Raw genomic sequence first — 25,019 nt, forward strand, 5'->3', positions numbered from 1 at the left:
GGAGGCGTATTTTGGAGAATTTTGCTTCTTACTCCAAGCCTGCCCAAGGACAGAGCCCCAAAGCAGACCAACATCCTGTTCTGTGCGGAGAAGTGCACATAGACGCGTGGGTTATGCATTTACCAAAAGGACATGGGGACAGTGAGAGGCACAAACACACACCCTCAGACTCTTCGTATGAGAAGGTCCCCAAAAGTTTCCACTTCGCTCTTCCTCATTCCCCATCTCCTTGTCAACTCTCTGGGGAGTCGGAAAGTCCTCCTCTACGTCTAACCTAGGTCTAACCTTTGTCCCTCCGGCTGCAGCCTTGGGGAGACGCTGGGAGCTGCCCCGGAACAGAGGTGCTGATGGCAGCAGAGCCTGAAGCTCCAGGGCCGGGCAGGAGTGGAGGATGGCGAGATGGGAGGGCCCAGGAGGAAGGGACAGCTGCCTGCCCGCTCCACGCCAGGTGCCACGTGCGCCAGGTGGGGGGCGGGGGGGGGGGGGCGGCGGGCGAGTCACGAGGCTGTGGCGTGGCCGGCTTCTGCTCTGCTGTTTACCAGCTGGGAGGGAAAGCAGGAGGAGGTGCCAGGGAGCCTCCGTGCTGCAGCCTGGCCTCTAGCCAGCTGGCCTGCTGGGTAACCAGGAGAGCCAGGCCCAGCTAATCAAACTCTGGCCCAGGCTGCGCCGGAGGGAAGCGGCATCCAGAGCCTGCTGAAACCTCCCCCTGCACAGAGCCCTTCCCCGGGCTGGCCCAGTGTGGGCCCGCTCAGCTTGGGCTCCTCATCCCCCAACCAGTAAGGGTAGCATCGCTCCTCTCCCCTCCCATTGGTCCTCTGCCTCCACACACTCCTCCAGGCCTGCCCCCACCCCAGCCCCAACCGACCAGGCGGATGTGGGGGCATCGAGGAGTCAGGGAATTCCAGGGAAGGGCGGAGTGAGGGTCAGGGGCTAAGCAGACAGAGGCCTCAAGGAACCCAGGACCCACTGGGATGTCTGATCACATCCTGGAGAAAAGGCACAAACCCCCCTCTCCCCCCCCCCCCAAATAAACCTACCTCTCCCTCCCTTTGCCCGTCTCCTGTCAGGGAGAAAGCACGTGATTTTGAAGTCACAAAGAGCTGGGTTCAAAACCACAGTTCAACCGACCACTTACTGTCTCTGTACGAGGCCGTGCGTCATGAGTACCTTTGAGCATCACTTAGCTTATGTGCAAACCTGGAATAATTCTGTTTGCCTCATGGTGGATGTTGCGAGGATGGAAGAAAATCGTGAATTTACATAAAGTGCCTGGCAAAGGGCCCAGCACACAGTAGGTGGTCAGTAAATTCCAGGCCCCTTCCCTTGCCTTCACCCATCCTACTTCTCCTCAAGGCTCCAAAATCCGTTCCTTGGGTCCCTCCCCTTGTCCCCTCCTGGTGCCAGGACGCTCTGCCAGCCACTCCTTTCCCCTGCCTGCTGACGGGCCAGGTGCTCCCTCCCTCCACACACTCCTCCCCCCTCCCCTGGGCCCTGCTCCCTGCCCTCCTGGGCAGCCTGGGCAGCAAGGACGGCACCCAGGGAGTTGCCCCATGGACAGGGCCCCACAGAGACACCACCGAGCCTCCCAGGGTAAGAGGCCCTGGGCCCTGCAGGCAGGTGGAAGGCACTGCCAGGAGGTTCAGAGGCGAGGGAGAGGCAGGATTGGTCAAGAACCGAGGAGGGGAGGAGGGACAGGAGAAGCCAAAAGGAGAGATGGATGGTCAGGGGGCCGCAGACAGGTGAGACAGGGCCAGCCCCGCTAGAAACTGAAGGAGAAGCGGGGGGAGGGGCTGGGGACACGAGAGGAGGAGACGAGGAAAGGGGGAGACACGAGAAATGCATGGAGGGAGAAGAAAGGGAGAAGTCAGGAAGGAGGAGACAGGTGCGGTGGAGGGAGGAGAGAGGGGCGCAGGCAGGGAAGCTAGAGCCAGGGGAGGATTAGAATGTGGGCAGGCCCCCCAAGAGTCTGCACCCCTGGGAGCAGCGGGGACACTGCTGTTCTGCCTCTGCGGGCTAGAACCCCGCACAGCAGTGGCTGGGAAGCTGGCCACTTCCATTCTGTCCACTCGCCACTGGAGAAACCTGTCCTGCCTTTGAGGGTGACAGACAAGGGGGGGGGGGGGAGGAGGCAAGCTGCCCATGCCCACGAGCCTGGCACCTGCCTCCCCCTGGCTCTGGGGCACGGGGCTTCGTTTCTGCAGAGAATGTGGGGTGCTGAGCCCAGGGCAGCAGGGGACAGAGAGGCAGGCAGGCCTGGGCCCCACCCATGACCTAATCAGAGACCCTCTCAAAGCAGACCCCACGGCCACATGCTTGGTCAGCTGTGAGCTCGGAGAGGGAAGCCTGAGGGCCAGGGCTGCCAGCTCCAGGGCCATCTGGTGGAGGAAGGACGCCACTGCCAGGCACGCAGGGGACCACCCCCCACCCCCACCCCAGGACTGCTCTCAGGCGCAAGGCTGGAGGCCAGAGAGCAGTGTGGGGTGCCACGTCAGGGAGTCAGGGAGGAAGCCGGGTGGGGCTAGGCAGGATCGGCGGCGGGTAGGCGGGAGGGGCCGGATGGAGCCACGCCCTCTCGGGGAGTCCTCCCCGCCCTTAACCCCACCCCAGCAGAGGCCAGGCCTTCACGTCCACTCACCCGCACTGGGCAGAGCGGAGGAAGCCTGCCAGAGGGACAGTGTGGGGCTGGGAGACGCATTGCCCAGGATTGAAGGAAAAGTAACAGGAGAGCAGATTCAGGGGGTGGGGAAATTATAGGGGACGTAAGGCAGGGCCGCAGGGTTTCCTGGGACAACACACCGGCCCTGTGCCCTCTGAGGAGCTGCTGTGTGGATGTAGAAAACGGACCAGGCCTGGCGGGGGAAGCGCCTTCAGGGGCTCCCTGGGGAAGGGTTTAAGACATGCTAACCACATGAGTGAACAGCCCCAGAGATGCTCTGGCTGAGGCTTCCCCTCAGCAGCTGCCCCCCTGGAGGCCTGCGCCTCCCGGCTCACCCACGTCCACCCACCTGCGCTCTCTGCTGCCCGCTCTCCACCGGGACACCACGCAGCTGGCGGGCAGGGCCTCCTTCCAGTGCGGGCTGGAGCGTGGGAGCCGGGGCCTAGGAAGGCAGAGCAGGCTCCCTGCTTGCAGCTCTCCCATCCTCTGCCTCCAAACATCCTCACCACCCCACTTCAACCCCCACACGTCTGGGGTCCCCAGGTGCCTAAAGGAACACATAAACAGCCGAGAGATTGAACCCCCACAGAGAGTTAACTGTGGCTGCAGGATGTGTACTGTGTCCCTAACGGGCCAGGCCTCCGGACGGACAGACGGCTCTGGGAAGGTCAGCGTGAACAGGGCAGACACAGTCCCTGCCTCCAGAGGGCTTGCCGTCTAGTGGAAAGCCCTGGTTCAGGGCTAATGACACGAGGCTATCAGCTAGGCGATGCGGCACCAGGAAGCCAGCTGCGAGGTGCTGAGTGTAAGCCCCGGGGGCATGGGAGGTACAGCTTTGGAATGGGAAACTCCAGGGCTGAGGAAGCTGGCTCCACGGAGGGGTGTGAGAGAAGGGCCTTCTGGGCAGAAGGGACAGCTTGGGCATCCCAGAGCTGGTGAGCCTGGCACTCCCGAGGACCTGGGAGAGGGCCAGGAAGACTGCAGGGCAGAGAAGGGAGAAGAGGAGGTGCAGAGGGTGGTCCCACCTTCCCCTCAGACACCAGGTTCCGCTGGGAAGCAATGGGATGGGGATGGAGACCAGTGCGGGGGGGGGGGGGGGCAGGGAGACATCTTCAACTGTCAGCCCTGACTCCCCTCTCTTCTCTTTCCAGAGCTGCTGGCTGCAAAGAAGACCCACACCTGTGAGTAGAGGATTGGGGTGAGCCCTGGTGCTGGGGTGTGGAGAGATGGCACAGAATCCAGCAAGGGCTGTGGGAGGTTCTCGGAAAAGAAAGACATGGTAGGTTCCAGAGATGAGGGGCCATACTGTGCAGAGGTGGCCCGGCCTGGAGAGAGGTGGAGCCTTAGAAAAGCAGGGGAGATGGGGAGACAGACAGGGGTGTGAGGAAAGGAGGGGGAGGGATGAAGAAACCTCGAGATAAGGAAGAAGCCTGAAGAGGGGCGGGGTGGGGGGGGACGAACATTGTAAAGAAACAAAGAGTAAAAAGTAAAAGGGCGCTGCGGGGCGAGGAGGGAGGGATGCTGGACAGAGACACGGCGGGGAAGGGGTGGGGCAGGGAGGCAGGTGGCCTGCGCCAGGCTTTGCGGCAGCCCAGCCAGGTTTGGTGTTCGTCTCTGTGGCTCACACATCCTGAGGTGTGAACAAGCTTGGGGCCAGGCCGTGCAGGGCTGGAGAGCAGGGAAGTGTTCATCGCTGCAGGAGACACACGGGCAGGGACCCTCGGGGTCCCAGGGCCCTGGAAGACGGAGGCTCCAGCATGCGAGAAGGGGCTAGAGCTCAGGAAGGACTTCCCAGTGGATGTGAGGGAGGAAGTGCATCAGATCTACCCTCCCGGTTTGTGGGAGAAGCTACTCCCCCAGAAAATGCACCCACTCCACCTCAGTCCCAGAGCTGGGGTCACACCAGAGCCGGGCGTGCCCTTCCCAGCCTGAGGGCGCTCTGGGGAAGGCCTCCAAGAGCCGGGGTCCCCCACGTGATGGGGACAACTCTGGGGCAGGAGCGGTTACCGCGCTGGCCCTGCCTCGAATGGCCTACCAGTCCCTCCTGAGAGCTCGCCGCCACCCCTCCCGCCGCCATCGGTGCCTGGGACCTTCCCGTTCCAGGCGGAGGCTCAGCCACTCCCTCCCTGAGCCGGGCAGACTGGGGCTGGGGGCCATCCAGGATGCTTCAACTTCCTGGGTGGGGGCTTGCTTTGCTCAGCACAATCCTGGTGGGGCCTCGCCTGCCCCTAGCCACAGGCCCCGCGGAAATGCTGAGCAGGGCCCGGGGAGGAAAGCGGGTCAAGGAGTGACGTGAGCTCGGGGAAGGGAGCCAGGGACCATATGTGGGTGGGGGGTAAAGGGGGAGTTTCAGAGCCGCTAGAACTGGAAGTGGCTAAACTCCATTCCTACCCTTAACCCCTAACCACAGAAACCTCGGCCAGGGCCGCCCCCACCCCCCACCCTCCACCCCCGATGCCCTTCCCAACCCACTGGCCCTGTGCAACCGCACCCCCACCCCCACCCCCGTGAGTGTCCTCCCAAACCTTTACCCAATCCACTGCCCAGCTCCTGGGAGCTGAGGAAGGCCAGCAGGGAGAGGCCTGTACCAGGCTGAGGAGCTACTGGGGTTCCGGTAAGAACGGAGACCTGCGGGGATCTGGCCCAGAGAAGCCAGGAAAGATACACCTACCTCCTCCAGGCGGAGAGGCCCCGATAAATGGGCTCCGAACTGAGACAACTCCAAGAAGGGAGGAACCCAGGAGGGAACCCCCCAGGCTGAGGTACCCATAGAGCAGATATGAGGCTGAGAGGGTCTCTCAGATGGATTGGCCCCTCAGAAGGACCCCTAGGCCAAGAAACTCTACAGAGAGACTCACACACGAGGAGCCCTCTCCCAAGCGGAGGCGCCCTTAAGAGCAGACTTGAACCAGAGAAACCCTGGTTCGGTGGGATCCGGGACCAAACGGCCTGAGTTTGAATCCTGACGTCACCACTTACTGGCTGTGTGATCTTGGGCAAGTTACTTAACCTCTCTGTGTCTCACTTTCCTCAACTCTGAAATGGGGAGAATGGTACCGACCTCCTGAAGTATTTTGTGAGGACTAGATAATCCACATAAAACATTGAAAAAACATTTCTGGCACACAGTATCATCATCGTCATCATCACCATCATCATCATTCAAATTGCAGCACTTTTGTTCCCAAGGAAATTTCTGACAGACTGACCCTTCCTTCAGAGAGTGGGCATTTGTCTGATGGTTATTGCTGCTACTGTTATCACTTACTCCCTACCCCAGGGCATACATGGTGTCCGTAGGGAGGGCATGAGTGTGGGGGGGGGGGCGGGGGGGGAGGTGGAGGGCAGCCTCCCAGACTGCGACTCAGTGGGCACGGCTCTTGGCAGTCCACGGGGTCTCAGGTGGAACACGCCACCACCCCAGGCAGGCGTATCTGTGACTTACCTCTAGAAACATCCCTGTCCCTGGCGTCACCTGGCAAAGAGGGTCAGGCTTGGGAGTCCTCAGAGGGAGGGGGAGGGGGAAACTGGCCCCAGGCTCATGTGAGCTCCATTCTGGCTCCCCAGCCAGAGCCACCCTGTCAGGTGGAAACAGCTTTTACCGCGTGTGGCTGTCGATTGTGGTTTTGGAATTTTCCAACGCCCCCTGCCACTGGCTGCCCCGCCCCTCACACCCTGCCCCAGGCCCAGATTGGCCACGTGGGGCGCCTGTCATCCTACCCGCTGCACCCTAGGGAGGGGTGGGGGGTGGCGGAGTGGAGTTGGGGGGTTGTCACTCGGCCACCTGTGTGGTGCTAGCTTAAACCCCCCAGCCCAGAAGCACTGGGGGAGAGCTGGGTGCAGAGCTGCGGGCTGAGGCTCTGCTGAGAGGCCTCGCCCCCAACCCTGCTGCCAGCTGAGCCCCATCTCTGGACCACTCCGGGCTGAGAAGGACAGGGAGCCGAGGGGGCCAAGCCCACAGCTCAGCCATGAGAAGTAAGTGAATGGGGCCGCCTGGGAGCGGGGAGGCCTGGACCCCGCGTCCTCCCCAGGCCTTCTGGAAAGGAGAGGTGTCTGGGGAACAAAGTGAGCAAAGCTGAGCCCTCTCCCCTGGCAGGGTGTGTCTCGGTCGAGGCCAAGGTCTGGAGGGAGGTGGGTGGAGTAGCTGGGAGTCTGAGAGCAGCGGCAGTGAAGGGCTCCTGGGCCCTGAGCACTGCAGAGGCTCTGCAAGAGGTGCCCTGCCCCTCGCCTTAGAAAGAGACTGAGCCCGGGAGGCGGGGGCTGCCCTCCAGCTCCCGCAGTTGAAGGAGATGGAGGTTGGTGAGTAGCCCGCATCCTGAACGCACTCACCGGCCCCGCTGCAGGGCTGCCCTCTGTGCCTTCAGCCTGCGAACGGGGTGGGAAAGGGGCCCCAGGAGCTGCTGGGCCCTGGAGCAGCCGGACGTGAGTGGCAGGTGAGGTCAGCAGGCGGAAAGGGTCAGAACCCCAGCATCATCCAGGCCTCGGACCCACCATGCTTTCTGCCCAGTCCAGGGGCGTGTGTGTGTGTGTGTGTGTGTGTGTGTGTGTGTGTGTCCCCAGATCCAGTCTCCCATTTGCTGAGGGGGATCAGGCAGAGGAGATGGGAGCAGAAAGCTTTCAGCTTCACCCCCTTTCTGGCTCGGGGTCACAGGCCAGCAGCTAGTGGGCAGATGTCTGGGGTCCCTATGCCGCCCAGCAGAGCAAGAGTGGGCAAACCTGCGAGTGCCCAGGTTCGTGTAAGAGAAGCCAGAGAGCCGCTCCGAGCCCTGGGCGCAGGAGAGCGAGGAAAGCCCGGCCCCTGTGGCCTGCACCGGAGGCAGCCCGGGCCCCACCTGGCGCCTTCCCACAGGACACAGGAGCAAGGCCATCTGGGGACCCGGAAAGGCCCATGGCTGAGAGTCTCATGACCAGGCTCTGCTGCCACCTGTCACCGACTAGCCACGCAGTCTTAGGCGAGTCACTGGGTCATGGTTTCCTCCTCTGCAACACAAGGGAGCCGAACCTAAAAACAAAACCAATTCTGGGGAGGCTCTGAGGGCCCAGGACCAAGGAGAGAGCCCTGGTCCCCGAGTTAGGCACCCCCAAGGGTAGCGAGGGACACTCAGCTTTCCCGGGGCGGGGGGGCAGACAGGAAAGAGCTCCACTCCCAAGCTTGGGATGGAGAATCCCGTCCAAGCAAGTGGATGAGCTGGGGTGGGCCAGGAGGGGTGAAAAGAGCCAAACACGTCCGCAGGAGAAAGGGCCCCTGGGAGTGTCAGTTTCCCTTCTAGCACCTTCCATTCGCAGCAAAGGTGAGCCCAGCCATCTTCCCAGAAATGGTCTCAAATCCGCCCCAGGAACCAATGACGGGGCGTGCTGCGGCGCTGGCAGGAGGGCAGCAGTCCCCGGGACCCAGTGAGGGAGACACGGGGGCACCCCTACGTGAGATCCCCCACAGCTCCATCCAGGCTGGGAGGAAGGAGAGGGGTCTCCTCTGTTTAGGGCTCTGGGCCACTGGTCCTTCTCACTAGGACATCTCTGGGTATCTCATAGCCCCAACTTACCTGCCTGCACCACCCCCCGATGAATGCCAGCTGCCACCATGCCCTCAGGTGACAGCTGGGGCGAGTCGGAGCACTGGGGGCTTGGGTTTGGGGGACACACACCCAAAGACCAAGGAGCAGAAACAGACGGAGAAATAGAGACGCAGAGGCCCAACTCACAAGACAGAGATTAATGCGTCCGGATGGAGATATAATGGAGAAACCCCAGGAGAGCCCAAACACGGCAGTGTGAGGGCCGAGACAGGACTGGCGTGCGGAACTCAGAGAGGCCCGCAGACTCGGAGAGAGGAAGCGGAAAGCGTGGAGGGAGACACTGATGCCCATGGCGTCTAGGAAGGTGGGGAGGAGGAGGCATGGGTTTCCGGAGTTTCTGGAAGGGTGGTACAGGCTCCCTGCTCCTACGTAGGGAGGAAATGTCCATGAGCCAAAACGTCACAGCCAGCCAGAGGGCGGGCGTGGAGCCAATGGTCCAAGGCCCTGGCGAGAGGCCTGGATGGATGGGGAGGTAGGAGGACGAGCGGTCCAGGTGCCTGCTGGCTGCGCTGTACCTGGTCTCTCTCAGGCCTGGTCCTGCTGATGAGGAGCAATGCGCCAGGGAGAAGCCCACTCCCCAGGGTGCCACCGGTCTCCCCCTGAGAGCCAGGCCATCGGAGACTTTACCAAGGGGCCCCTCCTTCCTGGCATCACCCCTGCGCCTTCCCTTTTCCTCTCCTCCCGTTCCTCACGGGGATCCCAAACACCCCTGATTTACCCTACCCCAGCCCAGGGCTCTGGAGGCTGGAGCGCCCCAGCCTGTCTCATCACAGGGAGACCTGGGTGCTGGTGTGGCCGTCCCTCCCAGGGGCTCCCTCCCCTGCCCTGCCTCTGTGCCCCTGACTTTCCCCTGCGGAAGGGCTCTCCAAAGGAGGCAGCCCCGGGGTCTCCTCCAGCCTCCATGGCTGCTCCTCTCCTGCTGCTGCCGCAACACTGCCCCTTCCCTCAGACCCTGGGCTCAGAAAGGATGGAGCCGGCTATGTGGGGGGGAGGGGTGGTAACGGGGCAGGGCCTGGGGCCAGAGCCAGGGTCCAGCTGACTCCTCGGGCCTCCTGGAGCAGAAGGGATACGGGGCCGGAGGCAGGGAAGGCGGCTGAGGGTGCCCTCTGGGCTCCCACTCCTCAGAGCTTCCTCCTGGTGATTCATCCCCTCCCCCACTCGCTGGTTGTTTTCACTCAATTCTTTTTGTTTCCCCTCCTTTCTCCAGTCCCAGACTGCGGGGGTGGCGGGGGCACCACGAGGGGGTTTCAGGTGGCTGGCTGGCTTTCATGGCTTTTCAAAACCCCAGACTCTCCCTCGCCCACCTGAGTTTTAGCTTCGCTACTTTCTCAGCCCTGGGATCTGGGTGCATCAGCAGAAATTTCTCGGCATGGGCTGGGAGGGGTGCTCACCAGGTACACTGCTTCGCTCCCGACCCCCGCCTCGCCCTCCCCTCCAGCTCCCCTGCGGTGGTACCCGCCACCGTGGTTTCCAGCTTTGCAGAAGCTGCAGGAACTGAGAGCTGAGGAAGGAGGGAGGGAGGCTGGCGGCCGGCTGGGCACACTTGTGGTCTCCCTGGGCAAAGGGACTCAGAGTCTGGGCTGTGGCGGGGGGAGGGGGCCTAAGCTAAGAAAAGAGACACGTTCGTTCCCCTTTCCCATTACTTATTCGAACCTGCAGAGAGGTCTGCCGAGCTATGTGAAAGCCAGCCCACCCCCAGCGGAGCTGTGTTCTGCCAGAGGAGTCCCGATCGGGAGCTCTGCTGGGCTGGGCGAGCTGCCCACCTTCCCCTGGCATCACTCCTTTACCCATGGGCAATGGGTAAAGGCGGGAGGAAGAGCTGGGACAGAGGGAATATCGTCTCTCTGGATCTCGACATTACACACGAGGCCTGACGGTAGTTCCACGGGTGTCCTCCCTGAATTCGGTTCCTAGCCTGCCCCCTCACTTCACACTTGCCCCTGCAGCCAGTAAGTGACCCGTCCCCTGTCCCATCCTCCTCAGTGCATTTGGGCAGCTCATTCTTGTAGGGTCTATTGCTAAGGGTCTATTGGTTGAGGACACTGGCTCTTGTAGGGTCTATTCTTGTAGGGTCTATTCTTGTAGGGTCTATTGGTTGAGGACACTGGCTCTCAAGATAGAGACCCAACTTCCAAAGCCGGATCTGCCATTTGTGGCTGTGTAACCTTAGTCAAGCCGTTTACTCTCCCCCGGACGCCGTTATTTCTCATCGGTGCAATGGGGACAGTCAAGTCGTGCCTACTCCACGGGGTTGTTGTGCTCATTAAGGGAAAAATGTCTACCAAACCTGGCGGAGAGGTGGAATTCAGCCCACCATCATTATTCCTCCTTAATCGACGCCCACTGGAGAAAGGGAGAAAGAGGAGACAGGGCAGGCCCAGAGTGACAGAGCACCAAGAGGAGACGAGGGCCCCAGGTTCCTCTGTCAGCATCCATTCTCCACCAGGCCCGGGGGGTGGTTCTGGGGTTTGAGGGGAGAGATCCCCCACAATGGAAGCCCCCACTTTGCACCTACCATTTCCTCTCTGTGGCATAGGGCACCTGGACAGGGCCCAGGGCGGCTTCCTAGGGTGGCACAGAGCCAGCTCGGGATGTGTTCAAAGCGCGCTATCAGTGAATCTCACAGCTGTGAGGAGGGTGAGATTAGAGGAGGCCAGAGCGAGGGGAGCACAGGCTACTTGCTCTCTACCGTATTTCCCCCCAGGACGCTCCCTGCTGATCCTTCACTGTGCAAAGCAGTCCAGGAGAGATGCATTTTCTTTTCTGGGTACCGCACCAGAGTGACGTTGTTCGAGGTCACACTGGATGGTGGAGAAGATACCAGAATGAGCTGGGAGAGAGACCACCAACACCACACACCCCCCTCTCCCCGCATAGGAGCAGCCTGGCACAAAAGCAGGAAGAGGGAGGAAGTTCTCGCTGCTCAAAAGTGTAGACTGAGGCCCAGCCAGCCTGGGCGCCAACCAAGAGCTTGTTTAAACGCAGAATCGAGGCCCCTCTCCGACCTCCCGAGTCAGGACCTGCCTTTTAATGAGATCCCTGGGCAATCTCATCTGAGACAAAAAGGGCCAGAGTCATCTAGTCACTGGGTGGTTTCAGGAGACAGCATGCACATGTGGCCGAGTCTCTGTCCTTGGGATGAGAGGATGTCCTTGGACGGGCCCTGGGAGAGAGGTGCCGATCTCCCCAGAGCAGCGTGCGGGCACACGGGGGCCCTTCGGGGCTGTGCTGCAGGGCTGGCCTCAGGGTTCCTGACCTTTGCTTGGTTCTAGTTCCTGGCACCGTTGGGCTCTTAGATGGTAAGTTCCTGGCAGGCCAGGCTCCCAGGCAACAGTTTGAGTAATCCTGTGATTACTCAGCCCCCCCTCCCCAATCTGGTTCCCAGCACCTGCCGCTTCAGGGCGGTAGCTCAGGGGTAGGTTCAGAAGGGGAGGTATCCGAGGTGTTTTTCAATTCCTGCTGCCCCCACTGCCACCTCTGCCCGGCCCCGTCCCCTTCTCGTCCTCTCCCTTCCCCTCCTCCACAGTCACACGCATGCGCACCGGGACTTTAACGTTGAGGTTTTTGGGTAGATGGCTTCGAAGGGGACACAGGTGTCAGGGGAAGGAGGGAGGAGTAGGAAAAAAGGGCCTGACAGGGCGGACAGGGCCAGGACAGACTGGGTTTTTCTGTGTTTCTTTGGCCATCTCTCCATCTCTGGGTCTAAGTCTCTATTAATCTGCCCCTCTAGTTTGGACCCTCTGACTCTGTGTCTGTCTCCCTGGGTACCTCTGTCTTGGCCTACGGCTGGGGACAGAGGGCCGTGGCTGGCCTCGTGGCTGGGGTCTGAACTTAGACACCACCCCCCCCCAAACCCGGTATTTGTGCTGGAGGCCTGTGGCTGGCCACATAGCCCCAGGAGAAGGGCGAGGTCGTGGTCACACTGTCGTGAGGTTCCTAGGGCCGCGCCAGCAGCGGGTCAGGCGTGGGACAGGGAGATGTGTCTGGGTCACCCGTGTGGTCAGCGCACACACGCATGCGGATGTGGCTCTGGGAGAAGGGAACAGGCTGGGAGGCCTGTGGTCGACGGCGGGGCTGGAGCCCGAGTTCCCACTGTGGCTTGGCCTAATCTCCCTGCCGCTTGCTTTTGTGGGTGACCCACGTTGGTTTCTCCCCTCTCTGGGCTCAGGTCCACTGAGGAGAGCGAGACCACAGGCAGTGTTGGGGGGAAGGTGTTGGGGCAAGGGCAGACTCCATGGGGCACAAGCATGTCCGGGGACCTCAGATGCCCACTGGCTTTCCTCGCCCTCAGCTCCTCGCAGCGGTACCTGGCGTAGCACATGCTCCCCACAGTGATACCATTTAACTGTACCCCCTACACCACCCCACGGACAGGCAATGTTACTTTTGTCCTGATTTTACCAACGAGGGACGTGAGGCCCAGAGAATCGAAGTGACTGGACGGGCAGGTGCCCCCACATTTCCTGCCCCTTTTCCAAGCACCCGAACCCCTCTTGTTCCCTCTTCCCTCCTTGCGTTCCAATCTGCTCTTAACGCCCTGGAAGGGACCTGCGCGGCTCACGTTCCCCCGGGGCTGGATGGCCACAGCTTTCTGTGTGTGTGACGCGCAGGCAAGTAGGGCTGGGGCTGGGGATCGCGTCCTCGTGGAGGGTGTCAGCCCCTTGTGCCCTGCCTCTTTGAGGAGGCAGCTTAGTCTGAGTCACCTCAGGGCTGATGGACACAATACCTCAGGGAGTGGCGGGCAAGTCATGGTCACCCTCCCACCTCACCTCAGCAGACCCTGCATGTGATCGGGGCCTAGGCCTGGGCCCGAAGGGGACTCAGAGGGGGAGGCAGCAGGTCAGCAATGGCAGAGAATAGACCTCTATGCCCTTGGGAGGGACGAAAACACCTGAAGTAGCAGGAATGCCAACTCGGCCCAGCTCCCTTCAAAGGTGGGCTGGAGGAATGCCAACTGCCGGGCCCTGGAACTCAGTAGAGAGCTGTGGGCACTGACAGGGACAGGGTGAAGCGGGCGGTGAGCCTGGGGCCAGCATCAGTGAAGGGAGGGGGCAGGCACCGCTTACAGTGAGTTCAGTGAACTAACACTAACACACAGGCATGCACGTGTGCACCCTGGCTCACGCAGACATGCATTGGCTTACAAATCACATGTACAAATCACATGTACCTTTCATGTGTACACACACACACACACACAAACACGCCCACTGACGTGTGCACTCCAAACCCCATGCACACAAAGCAGCTTAATGGAAAGCTCAGGGGAACTGGAGTGTAGACCCAGCTCTGGGTCAAAGTAGCCGCGTGAACCTGGGCCAACCGCCTTCCTCCTCTGGCCTTTCTTCATCGGTAAAGGAAAGAAAAGGTTGAACAAGATGGTCTCAAGCCCCAGGCAGCGTTAACACTCCTGATTTGTGTGCATGTAGCTGAACACGGAGGCCTTCGTGTGCACATAGGCATATCCACTGGGCCACCCGCCCTCCGCTCCGGGGCCAGGGCCCTGGAGCCCTGTCTGATGCTCTCCCTGGCTCCCAGGTGTCCAGCAGAACTGGCTTGCTAGCCCCACTCTCCCGTGCTTCCTCTGCTCTTCTCCCTACCCTCTCCGGGCCCCCCTCTGTGGCCCCTGGCCCTCCCTGAGCCTCCCCTGCCCGGCTGAGGATGGTTGGCATCTCTACCTGACCCAGGTGCCCCCGGCCTGGTGCGCCACATCTTCCCGCCAGGCCCCACGCTCTGCCCGTGGGAGCCCAGTGGGGGAGGGTGGCCCAGAGGAGGCCCCCGGGGCGGGAAGCAGGTGTTGAGAAGCAGCGAGGACTCCTCGGTCGCCAGGCGGGAGGGGGGCAAAGGGAGGGAGGCAACGGGGCCTTTTAAACTTGGAGCGCTGAGCAGGTGGCCTCCCTGCAGCTGCTGTCTCTGCCCCTCTGGAGCTGGAACAGCTCCCGGCCGCCCCACAAAACAAACAAGTACAAAAACGGCCCCCACGGCCCTGGGCTGGCAGCACCTCGCCCGGCACTCCCTCCAGTTTGCAGGGGGGAAAGAGCGCGCAGAGCCGGGCGGGGCGGGGTGGGGAGCATGGTGGCCCTGGATCCACAGGCCAGGCACCCGGGGAGTGCCCAGAGAAGGCCCCAGGCCCACCTCCTGCTCTTTCTTTTCCAGCACAAATCGAAGTGATTCCTTGCAAAATCTGTGGGGACAAGTCATCTGGGATCCATTACGGGGTTATTACCTGTGAGGGGTGCAAGGTGAGCGCACACGTGTACACAGTCTCCTAGCGATGAGGAGGGGCGGGTGGTGGCCATGGACCCCAGCGATGGGCTCCTGAGGCGGCTGGGGTGGTGCCTGGCCTGGAGGGCGCTGCACCCAGGGGCCTTGTCTTAAGCTGGGGAAGCGATTGCAGGGCGAATGGCTGTCACCCCAAGAAATGGAGGAGAGGAAACTGGCCGCAGGACCTGGGAACGCTGGGGCCGGAGCTCGTGGGCTGGAGGCGCTGGGGGCTGAGCCGGCCTGGCCACGACCAGCAGCCCCGTCTCCCCCTGCCTCCCCAGGGTTTCTTCCGCCGGAGCCAGCACTGCAGCGTGGCCTACGCCTGCACCCGCCAGCAGAACTGCCCCATCGACCGCACCAGCCGGAACCGATGCCAGCACTGCCGCCTGCAGAAATGCCTGGCCCTGGGCATGTCCCGAGACGGTGAGGCCCAGTGGGCAGCCCCCGGCTTTCCCTGCAGCCTCAAGGGGCCTCCTGGCCTGTGCATACGCCCTTCCTGGGGTCCCCTCTCCATCCCTCCCAACAGGCCCTGTCTCCGCCGCTGCCCACTGTGGGGTGGGCAGGCCACCCTCATCGGAGCTCTTCCCAGCCCCCAATTTCAGGCTCGGCTAGAACAACCCTCCTTTCCTTGCGGTCCCCAACTCCTCCTTTTCTTCTTCTCTGGATGGGTCCTCCTCACTCCACTCCCCTCTTTCCCTCCTGCCCCATCGCTCTAGCCCTGGCCCCGTCTCTCTTGCCAGCCCCTCACCCCCATCCTTGAACACTGTGTCAGGAATGGTGGCCTGAGGGTAACCCAGAGGCCGGGAGGGTGGGGGGGCTGCTGTTTCTGGTGCCTTTCTCCACCTCCCTCCCCCACCCACTCCCCACCCCACCACAGAGGGAACCCAGGCCGGGCTGGTGGGGGGGCATGAGCTGAGGGGGAGCCAGAGGAGCCTGTCAGCACTTTTCAGCGCCCAAAATAACAAAGTGAAAGGAAACAGGCAGGGGTGCGAGGGGCAGGCGGGGCGAGGGGCTGTGCCCCCACACCTGGGAGGGTGGGGGGGGGAGCGAAAAGGCAGGAAAGAGAGAGCAGAAGAGGATGTTCAGACACCAGCCGTGGAGCCTGGGTTGGGCTGTGGTGAGTATCTAGGTCACCAGGGAGCCTGCAGCCTGACCACAGGGAGACCTGTGTTCTCAGCCTCCTCTTCCTCCGACCCTCCTCGAAAGGCGAGATGACCCCGATACAGCCTGAGGCCCCCTCCTCGGCCACCCCCAGCCCCGCCATCGGGAGGCCAGAATTCTCAGTCCGGACTCATGGCTTAGACTCAGCCACATTGAGAAGCTGGGTTCACGCTGGGAGAGTTTTCTCAGACGAAATGTCTGGGCCCCCGAAGCCAGCAAGAGAGAGCGGTGGGAGGGTCCTGAACAGAGTCCCCCCACCCCGCAAGGCAGGCTCTCAGGCAAGACCTGGAGTCGGCTATTCAGGGAGCAGCAAGTTAAGCCCGCAATAATCAAAATGCTGTGGGCTCTGCCCAGGGCCTGTCCTCCCGCCTCAAAAGCTCCCCGCCCCCCCCCCCCCCCCTTCCAGCTGTCAAGTTTGGCCGCATGTCCAAGAAGCAAAGGGACAGCCTCCACGCTGAGGTGCAGAAGCAGCTACAGCAGCAGCAGCAGCAGCAGCAGCGGGAGCAGCGGGAGCTGGTGGCCAGAACCCCTCCTGCGGGGGGCCAGGGGGCAGCTGCCCTCTCCTGCACCCTGGGGCTCCCAGATGGGCAGCTGCCCCTGGGCTCCTCGCCTGACCTGCCCGAGGCCTCCGCCTGTCCCCCTGGCCTCCTGAGAGCCCCAGGCTCCAGGCCCTCCTACTCCAACAGCTTGGCCAAGGCCGGGCTCAACGGGGCCTCGTACCCCCTCGAATACAGCCCGGAGCGGGGCAAGGCTGAGGGCAGAGAGAGCTTCTACAGCCCCGGCGGCCAGCTGACCCCTGACAGATACGGACTTCATTTGGAGGACCCCAGGCATCCCGGGCTGGGGGACCCAGGACAAGGCCCGGACAGCTACCGCAGCCCCAGTTTTCGCAGCACCCCCGAGGCACCCTATGCCTCCCTAACGGAGATCGGTGAGCAGCTGAGGAGGCAGACGGGGGGTGGGGAGGATGAGGGAGGGGATTCCGAGAGAGAGGTCCTAGTCGGCACCCCATGTAAACCAAATGCAAGCCCGAGAGAGCTGAGGGGGCCTGGACAAGGGGTGGAGGGGTCGGCAGAGCAGGGGTGGGCCAGGCAGAGGGGTGCCCTCGTAGGTGTGGGGAGGCGCTGGCTGAGACGGAGCCCGTGCCTTCTCTGGCCCCAGAGCACTTGGTGCAGAACGTGTGCAAGTCCTACCGAGAGACGTGTCAGCTGCGGCTGGAGGACCTGCTGCGGCAGCGCCCCAACCTCTTCTCCCGGGAGGAGGTGGCGGGCTACCAGCGGAAGGTGAGGCCAGGGGACCTGCCCGAAGCGGGACATCCCACCACTGGGGAGCCCCGAGGTGGCCGCCTGCACACCATGTGGGCTGGGGCCGGGCAGCGCATCCCAGATAGACACAGGTGTGCGCCCACGTTGAAGTGGGGGTGTCTACCTCCCAGCAGATGGACCAGAGCTTTCCCCGAGCCTCTGCCTGGTAACACTTGGCTGGGCCTCCCCGCCCCCACCTTGGCGCACTGTCCCTCCTCTGTCAACCAGAACACCAGGCAGAGCCCTGACCGCCACCTGTTGAGCACCCGCCCCTGCCGGGCACTGTGCGAAATGCTCTTTGACATCCACTATCCTTGACCCATGACAACCAACCTGTGAGGCTGGGATGTACTTCTATTTTTTATATATATATATTATTGATTTTTTTTTTTTTTTACAGAGAGGAAGGGAGAGGGATAGAGAGCTAGAAACATCGATCAGCTGCCTCCTGCACACCCCCTACTGGGGATGCGCCCACAACCAAGGTACATGCCCTTGACCGGAATCGAACCTGGGACCTTTCAGTCCGCAGGCCGACGCTCTGTCCACTGAGCCAAACCGGTTGGGCTGTACTTCTATTTTGAACAGACCTGGAAACTGAGCGCGGAGTGGTTAACAGACTCACTCCAGGGCCCAGAGCGATGGAGCCAAAGGCAAATTCAGGCCCACTGGGCTCCAGAGTGTCTGTTCTCTCCTCTGTCCCACTTGCCGGCTCTGAAAACACTCGTTTGGCACTGACCTGTTGCCTCTCTAGACTACGAAGGCCTTTGGGTGTGTCTTTTGGGGGAGGGGGTCAGTAGGTGCTTTTCACTTCAACAAGATGCCAACTCTTTGAGGGCAGAGCTGTGTCTTAGACTTCTTTATTCTCCCACACGAGCTCAGTCCATGCCAGCAGCTGGTGGGTGCCCAGAAAGTGGGACCCAACCCCAGGAATGGACCCCGCGTGTGCATCTGTGCTGAGACTAGGCTAACACGGCCGTGTCGAGAGCATGTGGGAGTTCATAAACTCTCCCCTGCAACTTGTCCGTGCGGGCTCCCAGGGGCTTGGGGAGGTCACCGGGTCATCAAGGGGCTACAGTGGGACCCTCCTCCTTCCCTGCAGTCCATGTGGGAGATGTGGGAACGCTGTGCCCACCGCCTCACCGAGGCCATTCAGTACGTGGTGGAGTTCGCCAAGAGGCTCTCGGGCTTTATGGAGCTCTGCCAGAACGACCAGATTGTGCTCCTCAAAGCAGGTGCCCAGGGAGGGTGGGCAGGTCTGGGGGGCAGGGGGCCGGGTGTGGAACGGGGCAGGGCTGAGTGGAGGGAGGAGGTCAAGGAACCAGGACGCCCAGGGGGACAGAGACGCGGGCCTGGCTCTGTGTGACGCTCCACCTGCCCTTTTCCTCCCCGCCCAGGAGCCATGGAAGTGGTGCTGGTGAGGATGTGCCGGGCCTACAATGCCAGCAACCACACAGTCTTTTTCGAAGGCAAATACGGTGGTGTGGAGCTGTTCCGAGCCTTGGGTGAGAAGCAGGGGGAACGAGAGAGAGGACTCGAGTGGGTCTGAAGCTTCAAGCCCCAGGGCGCCCTCTTTTCAGGGCAGATTGCCCCCTCTGCTCCAAACACCAGGAGGGTGGGCGTCCCTGGGCCCCGGGGCCTCACGCGGCTGGCCCACTCTTCCGCTCCCTCCCCATCAGGCTGCAGTGAGCTCATCAGCTCCATCTTCGACTTCTCCCGCTCCCTGAGTGCCTTGCGCCTTTCCGAGGACGAGATTGCCCTCTACACAGCCCTGGTCCTCATCAATGCCAGTGAGTGTCGCTGGGAGAGGGTAAGGGACATTCAGCTGGCAGGGGTGTGCCAGATATTGAAGAGTCCAGACCTTCGGATGTGGTTTAGTCTGGGAAATTGCTTTAAAGAGCATATAAGCCCAGCCAGTGTTGCTCAGTGGTTGAGCATCGGGCTATGAGCCAGGAGGTCACGGTTCGATTCCTCATAGGGGCACATGCCCGGGTTACAGGCTCAATCCCTGGTAGGGGGCGTGCAAGAAGCAGCCAACTGATGGTTCCCTCTCATCATTGATGTTCTATCTCTCTTTCCCTCTCCCTTCCTATCTCTGAAATCAATTAAATAAGTATTTAAAGAGCATAGGAGCCCATTAAAGCCCAGTATTGCTATAAAATAAAATGAGTTAAAATGAAGATTCAGCCCTGTCCGGTTTGGCTCAGTAGATAGAGCGTCGGCCTGCGGACTGAAGGGTCCCAGGTTCGATTCCAGTCAAGGGCATGTACCTTGGTTGCGGGCACATCCCCAGTAGGAGGTGTGCAGGAGGCAGCTGATCGATGTTTCTCTCCCATCAATGTTTCTAACTCTCTATCCCTCTTCCTTCCTCTCTGTAAAAAAATCAATAAAATATATATTTTTTAAAAATGAAGATTGAGAGGGAAAAGCGCAGCACAGGTAGGGTTGGAGAAGCGGGCGATGTGAGGATGAGGGGAAGCGAGCCAGTTCCCTGGTTGTGCATCCAAGCCAGTCCTGCCACTGTGACCACACATGGGAGTCACCTGGGAAGCTGTAAGCAGGATTGCGACCTGGGCCCACCTCCCAGAGACTCCAAGCTTCATCAATCTGGGTGCAGCCAGAGCACCAGAATTGTTAACAGCCTCCCCAGGTAGGTGGTCACCATGTGCCACCAAACTTGAGAACCTCTGCTCTGTGTGGCCTCACTGGAAGCCTGGACACCATCGTGGCAGCACTCCACTAGAAGGGCGTGGCCAGGGCTGGGCCTGGCCAGCAGAATGCTAATGCGCACTCAGAGAACCCGGGGAAGAGCGTCCAGCAACGAACCTGAGTTTACAGACCAAAATGACCAGTTTCGGGCCCTGCCAAGGAGTAGAGACCTACAAATATTCCTTAAACTGGAAATGACGATTGAAAAGATGACATGTGGCTATTTTATGGAGCCAGGGCGGTTTGTCTGCTGACGTTAGCTGCAGGCTGCTGCAGAGGCCTCGGTGCTGGCCTAGGTGGCTTCGTGAAGGCCATCTCCTATCTGAGGTCACCCTTGGCTAGCGGACAGGGGCTCTCTTCCAATCTCTTGGGGTGTTTTTTTTTCCCATGGCAGAAGCCTAGTGCCTAGCGTTGGATGGGCTATGAGAAATACCAGGGTACCGGGGAGAAGACAGCGTGGAGTAGGGGGATTGGAGGTTCCTATCTTTTTCATCTCTCCCCGCAGTTTTCCTTGTAGGCAGCCAAGCCCAAGGCCCTAGAGCTAACCATTGTCAAACCAACACACACACACACACACACACACACACACACACACACACACAGCTGAAAGGCCTCATCCAGAACAGATGTCCAAAATAGTACACCCTAACCCTAGTCGATTTGGCTCAGTAGATAGATCATTGGCCCACAGACTGAAGGGTCCTGGGTTCAATTCCGGTCAAGGACACATACCTGGGTTGCAGGCTCGATCCCTGGCCCGGGTCAGGGTGTGTGCTAGAGGCAACCAATCGATGGATCTCTCTCACATCAATGTCTCTCTCTCTGTGTCTCTACCCCCTCCCTTCCACTCTCTACAAAAAATAACCAACCAAACAAACAAAAAATAGTACACCCTTTTTGGTGGAAGCTAATGTCCATGTGTCTTCTTGTTCTCACTGTGGCCCCTTCCCCTCCTTCAGGCCGGCCAGGGCTCCAAGAGAAAAGGAAAGTGGAACAGCTTCAGTCCAATCTGGAGCTGGCCTTCCACCACCATCTCTGCAAGACGCATCGCCAAGGCATCCTGGCAGAGGTAGGAGCAGTCCCTGGGGCAGACGAGGCCAGGCCCAGCGCCAGAGCCGTGACATCAGGGCTGGGGGGGCCCAGGCTCCGAGGCTACAGAGAAGCATCTGCCACAGTGCATTAGAGAGCTTGCAACAGCACGGGAACTGAGGGAACAAGCAATCACTTCTATGTGCGCAAAGATGGAAAGTTAGAGAGCCTGGGATTGGGAGGGACCTCCAGGGAGCAATTCAGTTTAATATAGCCAACACTTACCCAGCACCCGCTCCTACCAGGCACTGTGGAATGGAAATATACAGGGATGTGTCCTTGTCCCCACCGCGAGTTTTTAATCTGCTACGGAGAAGAGACTCCTGCACAAATAGCTCTGATGTAGCGTAGAATGTGATATAATAATAATGCAATTAACAAAGTGCTGCCGGTGGCAGGTGTGATCGCTCATCCTCAGGGCAGCTCATTCAATAGGGCAGGTATTAATATCTTCTCCTGTAGGATTAAGGAGGCTTGCGTGACTTAGCCAATTTTACACGACAGGTAGGTGATCAATGCAAGATTTAATCCCAGCGCTCTTTCCACCATATCCCTGTGCCTGGATACATTACTTTGATAAGAGATTTTGGGGGAAAATGTTCGGAGAACATAAAACAGGATTAAAGATAATTTGGGGGGTAAAAGGAGTGAATCATGAATGCTTCCTGGAGGAGCATTTAAACTAGGCCATGAACTAGGTAAGGTTTTTAACAGACATTCACGGGGTGGGGCAGGCAGTTCAAGTTGAGAGAACAGTCTGAGTAAAACTATAGGAGACGAGCTAATGCCTACATGGAGAATATAGTTCATGGTACATTTTCACTGAAGTGTAAGATCAGGATAGATGGATGGAGGCAGGGAAGTAGCGGAAGACGCGCTTGAAAATTAGGTCAGGGAGCAAATCAGAGAGCACTTTAAATGACATATTAAAGAGTAAAGGCTTTATTTCTAGGCAATGGCGAGCCCCAAGGGCTAAAAGAATGATATCACCGGAGCTATTATTTAGGCAATTTAATTTGGAGCCAGTGTAAAGGAACCACTTATGTAAGTGTTCAAGCCACGGGCCCTTGCTATGTGCCAGGCACAGTGCCCGGTGCTGAGGATACAGCAATGACTTAAGCAACTGTCTGTCTCTGCCCTAAAGAACGTCAAGTCCGGTAGAATAGGTTAGGAGGAGAGACCGGAACCTGGGAGAGCAGCTGGGAAGCACATCTGGTTAGGTCCACCTTCAGAATATATCACCTCCCACTGTCACCGCACACACGGCGCCCCCCTCCCACCCCCACCCCCCCCCGCAGCTATCAGTTTTCACTTGGACTGTTAGAGAGGCCTCCTAACGGGACCCCAGTCCCACCCTTGCCTGTCCTGTGCCAGCCACACAGCACTGTTCCCAGCCCTCCGATAGCTGCCCTCCATGCCGAGAGGCAAATCCAGAGTCTGTGTCAGGGTCTACCGGCCTCATGACATGACCCCTGACTGCTTCTCTCACCTCTTCTCCTTCCGCTGCCCCCGCAACTACCCGTTCCAGCAACCCTGGCCTCCTTGCTAGTCCTTGAACACACCACACACCGTGGGATCTCTGAGCTTTCGTACTTGCTGTTCCGGCTGCTGGAATGTCCTTCCTCGAGTTTTCTAAATGGCCTGCTCCATCCCTTCATTCTGGAAAGGTTTTCCCAGAACACCTCGTACAAAAAGCCCCTCACCCTGCTTTATTGTTCTTTAAAGAAATTCTCGGGCATGTTATATATTTGTTTATTTTCTGGATCCTTCACTAGAATATTCATTTAGTAAAGGTAGATATTTTATCCACTGATGTATCCCCACAGCCCATCCCAGTGTCTACCTGAGTAAGTGCTCTACAACTACTTGCTGAATGAATGAATGAATGAATGAATGAAACTATCGCAAAAGCCCAAAGAAACTCAAAGTAAAGCAGAACAAATGAAAAGACGAGGAATTCAAGAGATGCCAAAGGGTCCCATGCTGCCTGCCCCTTTCCCGGGAAACTAAGCTGGGCAGAAGGGTGGGGGTGGCTGTGAGAGGTGTTTTTAAGCCTCACTTGCTTATAGAGGAAACTGCAGAAGATAAATGGCTTTCTCAGCCTTTTCCAATGAGGTCTCCCTCCCTCTGTCACCTCATGGGTCTCTGGGTCTTTTTCATTCCCCCTCCCCAGCTGAGTCCTGGCCGTGTTGAGAGAGAGAGAGAGAGAGAGAGAGAGAGAGAGAGAGAGAGAGATCCTACCCAAGGAGCTTAAACCTAGGGTAGGAAGGCAGACAAATTGGATCATATTTCTAAAATGGGATTTAAGTGCTACACAGAGGAAAGACCTTTAAGCTGGGAAGGGGGGAGAAATATTCCCAGAGGAGGTGACACTTGAAAGTAAGAATTAGCCAAGCAAAGAACTGGAAAGGCATTCCAGGTGAGGGGAACAGTATCAACAAAAGCCAAGAGTCATGTGACCGTATATAAACCAGAGACTCACAGAATTTCACTATTATAAGAGCCTAAAGTGTGAACTAAAGGCATTAACAGGGTTCCTTTTAGGGGTAGCAGGAACATGATTGGGGGGTTTCACCCAGAAAACATACACCTGGCCCACATCAGCGTTCCCTTGCCTCCGCTTTCCTGACAATACCTACCCCTACCCGTGGGGTCCGGCTGTTCCAACAAGTGCCAAGTGCACAGAGAGAGAGGCGGAGGGTGGCCCTAGGCGAGGAAAGACGAGCGGACTCCGTTGCTCTGGGGAGAGCGCGGAAGTACTGACCCTCCTTCCCCATTAACCCATCTCCAGCTGCCACCCAAGGGGAAGCTTCGGAGCCTGTGCAGCCAGCACGTGGAAAAGCTGCAGACCTTCCAGCATCTGCACCCCATCGTGGTCCAAGCTGCCTTCCCCCCACTCTACAAGGAACTCTTCAGCACTGAAATCGAGGCCCCCGAGGGGCTGTCCGAGTGACCTGGGGGAAGGACTCCATTCCTGTCCCTAACCTGCTGGGCCACCTCCCTGGACCCTCCCCCCCGACCCTCAGCCTTTTCCTTTCCCGTGACCCTGGAGGGTGGCCCTACCTGTTCTTTGGGACCGAGCAAATGCTGAGCCTGGTTTTCTGCCCACGGGCCCGCCTGGCCAGTGGGCCGAGATCCAGGGGGCGGGGCGGGGGGAACAAGGTCTCTCCAGCCTCAGCTTTGCTTGATCCTCTCTCCCGTGCCCCTCACCCCAGCCTCTGGAGCAGGGGGGGCAGGGACGATTAGGACCTCTAGGAGGACCAAGGTGTCCTCGGGACAACAGGGGGGATCCAGCACAGCCTGGACAGATGGAACTCCGCTCTGGGCTCAGAAGCTAAGAACAGACCGTTGAAATACCTCATTGCATTTTCCCGTGGGCTTCAGCGCAGGGGAAGCCTCACGCTGAGACTGGCGGCTGGAGCCGGAAGGACCTGTACAGAACTTGAACCGACCTTTAGATTCCCTGCCTTCCCCCTTCCTCCCAGCTCAGCAAGGAAATGGTTGGGCACCCTGCCCTTCTCCTGGGGTCTAAAAACACAAACCTGCATAACCTGGAGGGAGGGGGCTGGGGATGGTCTTTTATGGGATGTGGGTATAGGCTAGGGTACAAGGAGAGCCAAGAGCATCACAGACAGAGAGAGGGTTAGGACTCAAACCTCCCTCATGTGCACTTTAAAAATAGACGTCAGAGGTTAGCACAAATCTGATCCGACACACGTCCGCATACCACACGTCCGCATACAGGTGAAACACACACACACACGCACTCGGCCCGCAATTACGCGGCTCTGTAGACACATTTGATCTCACACGATCTCCGTCTTCCCTGAGGTCACCGAGGAGCTTAGTGGCCCCTGGAAGAGCATCCATCCTGAGGGACCCAGAGCATTCCCATGGTGCCCCACCCACCAGTCTAAGACCTGGGGCGCTCCAAACCCTATCCCAGCCCAGCTGTCTCCTAGCACAAGAAAATCCAAGAGAAGCAGAGCTGGCCGGCCACTGGACAGTCCGAAGGCCAAGGACGGCCCCGGGAGGACTGTGTGGGCCCTGCTCTCGTTAGGGAGGAAGGAAGCAGGCACAGTTGCAGTCCGGCCACTCAGCGATTGGGAACCACCGACTCCAGCAGGGGGAGGAGGCCCTGTCTCCAGCCCCGGGCTTTATAATGAGCTGCCAGCCCTCTGCTGAGGGATTAACAGCAGAGGGAGCGGGGGTTGCCTGTCAGGGGAGGGGTTCAATGGGTAAATGTAAACCCCAATTTGT

The 25,019-nt window shown here is 59.6% G+C and overlaps 1 protein-coding gene across 1 annotated transcript; it reads left to right on the forward strand.

Annotated features, from left to right (window-relative positions):
* The first annotated feature begins 1,489 nt into the window (after positions 1 to 1,489).
* RORC (RAR related orphan receptor C) lies at positions 1,490 to 25,019 on the forward strand. Its single transcript, XM_079760617.1, has 11 exons — positions 1,490 to 1,590; positions 3,808 to 3,837; positions 14,389 to 14,474; positions 14,778 to 14,919; positions 16,064 to 16,588; positions 16,819 to 16,940; positions 18,064 to 18,196; positions 18,359 to 18,466; positions 18,641 to 18,751; positions 20,630 to 20,739; positions 23,551 to 25,019. Exons 1-11 carry the CDS (start codon positions 1,551 to 1,553, stop codon positions 23,710 to 23,712), a joined length of 1,569 nt encoding a protein of 522 aa, XP_079616743.1. The 5' UTR covers positions 1,490 to 1,550; the 3' UTR covers positions 23,713 to 25,019.

The sequence above is a fragment of the Cnephaeus nilssonii genome (assembly GCF_951640355.1).
Source record: "Cnephaeus nilssonii genome assembly, chromosome: 21".
Lineage (NCBI taxonomy): Eukaryota > Metazoa > Chordata > Mammalia > Chiroptera > Vespertilionidae > Cnephaeus > Cnephaeus nilssonii.